An 8,995-nucleotide genomic window follows, 5' to 3' on the forward strand; every position below is an offset into this window, starting at 1 on the left:
AATCTCGAATATTTTTTTATGTTAAAAAAAAAAGTTGTTTTTATTATCTACTATATCTAACCGTCTGGTCTGTTGGCCACATACTGTAATTGGTGAGAGAAGCTTGAAATCATGTGATCATTTAATACTAGATAGGATGAAACATAAATGAAAGCAAATACTTTTTGAAAATTTGTATATTTAACATAGTAAGTCCCTAGGATGTACAGTACAAAGTACAAACACCGTAAAATTTTTCGTATACCAGCAAAAATTACTAAGTATGGCTTTTTTTTGTATTCTAGTTTTAAAATATTATTCCGATTCATCATTATTAGATTTCCGTTCTGAAACATCGTTTAAAATATTATGTGAAGTTACTAGATTATTCTTTAAGTGTCCTTGGTACTAACAATTAGATTCTGGAAAAATTAATATTCTTTAGTATAGCAACAATTAACTTCTAGATGATCCGGATGTACCTTTAAGCGTAGCAATGATCTTCTGAAGATGCAATAAATGATTAGCTACAAATTTAACTATTCATTTTAAACATCAGTTTATATTTTAATCCGTCAAATGATACCTAACATTGAATTTTTTCATTCCAATAATATTATCAAATTTCAAATAACTATTTTTTTTTAGTTAAGGAAAATGTGAACCTGGTTTTGAGTTACAAATTCTTTGTAAAATGATGCACAAAAAAAAGTTTATTTAGATTATTAGTCTTTTTATTTATTGTATTTTGACCTATTCTAAAAGTTAAAGAAATAATATTTTGCCAGCAGTTAAATTTCCTTTTTCCTTTCATAAAGCATAATTAATTTAATATTATATTATACTATAACGAATCCGCTCATTAAATAAATTATTAATTAAGAATGAATTAGAAAATATTATACTAATATTTTATATTCAAATCAACGTATTACAGTACTTCATGATCGTTGATAAAGCTAAATCAGTATTTAAATTTCAAACGCTTTGATTTGCTGATCGATTCTGTACGACCATAATATGCTTCTTGGCTTTTTCAGCATAAAATTGATGTCACATTATTAAAAGAAATTAACCAGTTGTGATGTATTTGAACAAATAATTAAATACTAGACATCGAAAATTAAAAGATGAACAAAGTTTGTTTAATCAATAAATTAATATTAAACAAAGAATTAAAAGAAAGAATGGTTTATGTAAAGAATGTAAGCAGCCTAAAACTGGTTTGATTGGTGTAGATAATGTAACGCTAAAAAATCCAAAAATTGGACTAGTAACTCACAAGATATTATAGCCAATTTTTTAAGAGAAGTAAACTTTTTGTTTATTTATAATTTGTCCTTTATAAATACTAAACTGACTATTACTTTTTATTATAGATTCTTAAATTGAATCACTTACTTCAATTAACGTATTTTGTGGTATATAAGCACCCCATTTTTTGCACTTAATGCCGGCCAAGATCCTCATAATTCTGGCTAAAATATTCATAATTCTGGCCGGGTGCTTATTTTTAGGGGCGTCCTTAACGTACATTCGTACAGTGGGGATTGCGATATTAACGTACGAACCGGCCCGAGTTTAGGAGTTATGCACTTTCACGTGAAAGCGTTAACGTTAAGTCCGGCCAGTTCGTACGTTAATATCGTACACTCTCACCGTACACTAAGGAACCCCCATTTTTGAGGGTGCTTATTAACGTTAACAGCAAAATACGATAATTCAAGTTATTTAAATCGCATTATTAAAGGTCCAGAATCAAATAATTTTATGATGATGGTAATGCAATTTTGGTAATGCAATCTGTAGGAAATGATAATTTAAAGCATCGTTTAAAGGATAAATAGAATGAAAGGTTTGAATATTATACAAAGGATTGCAGAAGTCCTTAGTGATATTCATGAAAAGGGGTAATTCATTATTATTTTCATTGTGGTAATATAAAGTATTGATTTTACTTATATTGTCTTAAAATTTATTAAGATGCTTCATGAAAAAAAATTTTGCAAATAAAATAATTATTGTTAATATAACTAAAAACCAACAAATTAAAATTTCTGCTCATTTAACGTCATTCTTTTAATAACATGACATGCTTTTTTATTTATTTCCTTTAGTGATTCCAAAAATAATATGATATTACAGTAAATCTTTGATTAATGATATAATATATTTTCAAATATAGTGACTTAATAATGACATAAATTTCTTCTCACAAATACTACAATCATCACTTTAACTCAGTCAACAGGTTGCTTTTTAGAATAAGTATTACATTATTGGTGTACTTTATTATTATAAAAAAAACTCTGATAAACCCGGAACTGAATTAGGCCGCAGGCAACATAAATCTCACCGATTGCCATTGGAACTTACACATGACCCATAATAAGTATATCATGTGTTTAGCGTTACACAATTCAATTTATTTACTAAATGTCTAAACGTCAAGGAATATTTTATAGAATTATTTAAATAATATTAAAATGATACACTAGTAACAGCACAAAAAATTGGTATTACGAATATTTTTTGATATATTTGGGGAAGTACTATACCCCTAAATGATGTTTTTGCTTTAGAAAAATCATAAAAATTTTGATAATTTGCGAAATTTTACAGTATTAATTTAAGGGTGAATTTATTCCTCACCCCCAAGTCATAAATTGTCAAAAATGTCAATACCTTAAGGAAGGCTACAAATACCATTTTTAAGTAAATTTGCAGAGCAGTCAAAATTACCTATCGGTCATGATTTTGAAGGCTATACGTAGCTAATTATATTTATTTATTTTTTTTTTTGGTGCAAATTATATTTTTTATCAAAAAATTATGTTGTCCTTTTTGGAAATGATCGGCAAATGATCAGCAGACGTCAATTTTTATATGGGTGAGAAATAAATTTTTTCTTAATTCTATAATTAATTTCGACGGACTTTTATATATTAAATACTATTGCACTGGAATGGTGTTTGCACTATCTTAAAAACACGTCACAACAATATAAATACTTCAAAAATTTGCTAGAAAAAGGTATTACATTACCTGGGTGTGTTTTCCAAAACCGGTAGGATCAAGGTGTGCAAAAAAAAAAACTAAAAAAGAAAAATAAAATAAAATATTTTTTTTTTGTTATTTTGTTAATTTGGTAAAGAAGAAAATAATATATTATTCAATAGTGTAAAAAAAACCTCGTAAAATCTGCAAAATTCGTGTATAAAAAAATCTCAACTAAAATATAAGGTGGAATGGTGACTTCCTCCAAGGTAAACAAGTTAAATTTTATATCGAACGATAAAAAAATTTTTTTTTGTGGCTTATTCACGTTTAATGTTATTGATTGGTGAGTCATCGTTACATTTAGACGTGACCTTGTGGACATCAAAATATGCCAATTAACGTAATTCATATAAAATCTGCGCCGGATCTACAAATTAATTTTGTACCGTGACCGGCAATTAATTAATTTAGAATTTTTTTTTATCCGCTATTGTTCAAAATCATTGTTCGATTGTTAATTTCATTTACTTTTTATTTATTTCCTTTCTTAATTTATTATCATATTTGTTTCCATCATTACCTTCTATGATGGAATGTTTAATAATTACGCCAATACTTAAAAAATACTTCCGCTAGTTGATCATCATGCATCTCAACTAAATAAGTAAAGCTGATGCATTAATTGTATTACTAATCATGCATTTGCTCTTCGATAAAGTACTTCTGAATTTAAAACGAACTTTCCATAATAATTTGAAAATTCCATGAGAAATCTAGAAATACTTTCTGTATCACTGACAGAAAGTTCTATCTTTTCAAACTGTATCATTCAGATACAATAAAAATATAAATAAATATAAATAAAATACGTTCGAAATTTTCAAATCCTTTATTGTTATACATATTAATATGGAACTTGTAAATACAAATGATGAAAATTTTTTTGACCCAACACCAAGATTAAAATCTAGTCCGATACCAATTCAATTTATTTCTTTTGGTTGTCAGCATAGTTGTGTTTATTGTGGAGAAAAATATATCGAGACGCTTCTTTGTTCTCGGCAAAAATATTGCAAAAAATGTTTATCGCGTTATATTAATGATATAATTGATGATAATATATATTTTGAGATATATTATTACACAATAGACTCTGAATGTAATGGACATGAGATAAATAAGATAAAAGTACCACAAAGTAATAAAGAATTCTGTGGAAATTGTTTGAGGATTTCATTTTTTAAACAAATAGAAGGATATTTTGATAAATGTTATCTTGATAACGATATTCTTGACATATACAATAAGGTAACTGAAAGGGAAAAACATTGTAAATTATGTGGGAAGTCATTATTTCAAGAAACGGCGGATAAATATATTATAAAGCAATTTAAATTATGCTCTGATTGTTATTTAATTTCATTTGAATGGGTAGAATCAACATTAGTTAAAAAGCAAATTTTAATTCTTTACTTACCATGGTGGCATAATACTTTGAGTTGTGACTTATGTTATTCATTATTAATATTTACATCAGATTGTCAAAAGCATTGTAGATATTGTCTCATTTTTTATACTGGATGCAGATATTGTTTAACAACAAACATTATTTTTGGGCCTACAGGCCAATCTCAATGTAAAAAATGTAAAAGAATATCATTTATTATAGACGTCATTGAATATAGAGATATCCTTTTTAATGAGACCATACATGGAGGCTTATATTTTGATAATATTGCAAATATTGTAAAAACCACTGAAAAATATTTTGATCCAGTAATTCTAATATATTCTATGTTTAAAAAATATAATAGGGTAAAACCAATTAGGTGGATATCATATTCTCAATTTACAGATGTAAAAGAAATGACAAAAGGAGGATACGGTATTATATATAAAGCAACTTTGTTAAGTAATAATGAAACTGTCATTTTAAAAAGAATTGAAAATTCTAATAATAATAATGAATATTTCTTAAATGAGGTGAATATATTTAAATATTTTCGTGAGTGACTTTTACTAAATAAATAATTTAATCTTTAACCTTAATTAAATTTTTAACTTTAATAGTTAAAATCAAATCAATATTTTTCGCAATCTATATATATAATTGAAGTTTTTGGCTATACAAAAGATCCTGAATTAAAGGATTATATATTAGTAATGAGTTATGCGTCAAAAGGAGATTTATATAAGTATTTACAAAAGAATTTTACAATTATTACGTGGTATGAAAAGCTAAGGATTTTACAGAAAATTTCAATGGGGTATTTATATTTTAAATGTGTTCATTATATTCTTAAATTTAATTTATTAATTTTTTTTTATTTAGACTTCGATATATTCATGGAAATAATTTTATACATCGAGATTTTCATAGTGGAAATATATTATTAGATGTATATGATAATTGGAAAATTGGGGATCTAGGATTATCACAATCTGCCGTAAATAATAAATCATCAAATAATGATATATATGGAGTTATACCTTATATTGCACCAGAAATATTTAAAGGATCTGCATTTTCTAAAGAGTCTGATATTTATAGTTTTGGTATGATTATGTGGGAACTTACAACAGGTTGTAAACCTTTTGCTAATGTTGAACATGATATTCATCTTATTTATAAAATTCTTGATGGAGAACGACCCAAGATTACAAAAGATACACCGGAATACTATGTTAGTTTAATGAAAAGTTGTTGGGATCCTGATCCAAAAAAAAGACCATCTATGAGCTACATTCAGTATAGTTTTGATAGTTTTTACCTTAGAGATAATATAGATTATAATCAAGCCGAAGCAATAAGAAAGAAACTGATAGAATCAAAGAAGATTGGTCCTGAATTTGCCGAAAAATGGCACTCGGAGGCAATTTATACAAGTAGGCCACTAAGTGCTTTAATTTCTAAATTATCCACAAATTCATATTCAACAATTTCATTTGGTAATAAGCAAGGTATTACTAAAAAAAATTAACTGTGATTAAAATATTAAATATATACAATAATCTTTAAAAATTTATGTTATTTACTTTAGATTATAATTATAATTATATTTCGAAAGAAAAAGAGCTTGATATAGACATTAAAAGGTATTTAAAGCTAGATTTTTAATGTATTATATTGTGTACTAATTAATTGATATTAATTTGTGATTTAGTTTATTATCACAAAACATAACAATTCAAAATTCTTCAATCTCGTTAAAAAAGCGAAACAATAAGGAATTAAATCCTGAAACCCAAAGCGATAGTGGTAAATATTTATTTGGCTTGACGATGTTTATTTTTTTTTCTTTTGTTTACGTTAATATTTCTTTTTTAATCAAATTTAAAATATTTAAAGTAGGAAAACGTATTAAAACTAGCATAATCGCTTCTTTGAAGTCCAGGTGGTAATTGTAAACTAGTTAATCATAGACTTAGGATTTTTCACAAAAGTTAAATATTCTTTATATAAAAAAATTGTGTATCAAACTATTGATTTTTACACGCTCAGTTTATAATAATTATCGTTCATTTTTAAGAAACATAATTTGCGTTTAAATAAATTAAAGAACCTAACTTATTTGATTAACAAATATTTTGTAAATTCGTCCAATAAAAATTAAATTTTTAGTCAAGAGTCTTGCAATGAATTAATTTGTTACGATAGTCAAGCTTCTTGTGATGAATTTAGAATAAGTAATAACATTCAAACTAGCACGTATCATAAATTTTAATAATAATACTATAAATTTTAAGAAATTTTTTTTTTTATTTTACAATTGTCTTATTATTTTAAAGCATGTGATTTCCGAAAAAGAGTATATTGTAGGGTTTCAATAAATGATATCAAAATATAATATTTTTCGCTCTTAAAACCTGCATCCATAATTTTTGACATCATAATAAAGTAGTGTGAATATATATATATATATATTAGAATGAGAAAGAATTTGTACGTAACAGATAGAATACTTACCACTTGATGACGAATGGTTTGTGCTATTTCTATTACATGATATGGTCTACATCAAATTTTTATCCTCTTTTCGATTCAGACCTTAATTTTAAAATAAACTTTTATATTTCATTTCAGTCTTTCAAGTTTCAAAAGTTTTTTATATAATTGATGTAGATGATTTAACGTAGTTGCGAAAATGTAGATCCTTTATATAACTCGTGATTTGAGTTACACAATACTTTGTAAAATGATGCACAAAAAAAAAAATTTATTTTTTTTGTCGGCTTAAATTTTTAATCCATTTTATTTCTTGCATTTCAGCCTATTTTAAAAGTTAAAGAATCTTTGTTATATATAATTTATTAAACACCCCATAATCCCCATGGAACAAAATTATATCAGTGACAATATATTTAAACAAATAAAAGATTTTAATTTTCGGATATTAACCGAAGAACAAGAATTAATAATTAATAAATTAATATTAAAAGAAGAATTAAAAGAATGTTATAAAAAGTATGGTTTATGTGATGAATGTAAACAGCCTAATACGGGTAATATTTGGTGTCATTCATGTAATGCTAAACGATTTCAACAAAATTTTAAAAATTGGACAAGTGAAAATTCTAATATTGATAAATTAATTCAAGAATCTCAAATTAATGCACAAAATAATTGGAAAAAATTGGAATGGATTGAAAATGATAGACTTGAAAATATTGAATATGTTGCTAAAGGTGGTTTTGGAATGATATATAAAGCAATTTGGAAAGATGGATGGATATATAGTTGGAATCATGTAACAAGTAAATGGAATAGAGATGAAAGAAATACGATTTTTGCTTTAAAATGTTTAAATAATTCAACATTAGAATTTTTAGACGAGGTAAATATTTTATTAATTAACTTATAAATATAATATGTTTTACTAATTGTTTATTATATAATAGATTAAAACACACCTCAGAATGAATAATTCAGAATGTATTATTAAAGTTTATGGTATTACTAAAGATCCTAAAACAAATAATTTTATGATGGTATTGGAACATGCAACTGATGGTAATTTAAGACAAAGATTAAGTAAATATTTCGATTCCTTTAGTTGGAGGGAGAAAATTGGCATGTTAAGAGATATTGCGTTTGGTCTTAATGAGATTCATGAAGAGGAATTAATTCATCAAGATTTTCATAGTGGGAATATATTAAACAGTTTACGTGATTCCACTACAAATATTACTGATTTAGGATTATGTAAACCAGCAAATAACAAATCAGAGAATTACGAGATCTATGGAGTATTACCATATGTAGCCCCCGAAGTTTTAAGAGAAAAAAAATATATCCAAGCAAGTAACGTTTATAGCTTTGGGATTATTATATATGAAGTATTTAATATATTACCTCCCTACCATGATATTGCTCATGATGAGTCATTAGCAATAAAAATCTGTCAGGGACAAAGACCAGGATTTAATATAAAAGTACCTCAATTAATAGAAGATATAACTAAACAATGTGTAGACGCAGATTCATTAAAAAGACCAACTACAAAATATTTGAAAGAAATATTTGATCAATGGTATGATTTAGTCTATTATAAAAAAGACAGTGAAATTTGTAAACAAATTAATGAAGCAGATGTATTTAATGAAAAACTTCCATCTTTTGCAAAATCTGAAAATTTTACATATACAATACATCCTCAAGCTATTTATACAAGTAGATTATTAAATTTTGACAATTTATCCGAACCAAAAAATGCTGATTGATTATGATAGATTGGTAGTTCTGATTTATGATTTCATAAAATCACATTTTAATATATTATAATTATTTGCGAAATTCTTATTTTTGTACGAAAATAATTAAATTATTTTATTTATTTTTATGACTATATGATAATTTGTCTTCATTTGTCTCTTATCATTAAACGCATAATATATATATTTCATATTTTATTATAAATAAAATTGTTATTCTACTTATATTTTATCACCATAAGTTTATAAAATATACTTTTTAATTAGAATATAGGTCGATTTCCAATAAATTTTAAAAATAAAT

At 25.3% G+C, this 8,995-nt stretch overlaps 2 protein-coding genes across 2 annotated transcripts; both read left to right on the forward strand.

Moving 5' to 3' along the window:
- Positions 1-3,888: 3,888 nt before the first annotated feature.
- Positions 3,889-6,381, forward strand: OCT59_015219 (uncharacterized protein; the record flags this gene model as incomplete). The annotated part of the gene is made up of 10 exons (XM_066139867.1): positions 3,889-4,167; positions 4,232-4,287; positions 4,794-4,962; positions 5,050-5,246; positions 5,312-5,426; positions 5,626-5,663; positions 5,756-5,940; positions 6,021-6,075; positions 6,144-6,238; positions 6,329-6,381. The coding sequence occupies 10 exons, from the start codon at positions 3,889-3,891 to the stop codon at positions 6,379-6,381; spliced, it is 1,242 nt and encodes a 413-aa protein (XP_066002700.1).
- Positions 6,382-7,310: 929 nt separating this feature from the next.
- OCT59_015220 (uncharacterized protein) lies at positions 7,311-8,700 on the forward strand (the record flags this gene model as incomplete). The annotated part of the gene is made up of 3 exons (XM_066139868.1): positions 7,311-7,482; positions 7,801-7,814; positions 7,879-8,700. 3 exons carry the CDS (start codon positions 7,311-7,313, stop codon positions 8,698-8,700), a joined length of 1,008 nt encoding a protein of 335 aa, XP_066002701.1.
- Between the last annotated feature and the right edge of the window lie 295 nt (positions 8,701-8,995).

Source organism: Rhizophagus irregularis, chromosome 23, assembly GCF_026210795.1.
Source record: "Rhizophagus irregularis chromosome 23, complete sequence".
Classification (NCBI taxonomy): Eukaryota; Fungi; Glomeromycota; class Glomeromycetes; order Glomerales; family Glomeraceae; genus Rhizophagus; species Rhizophagus irregularis.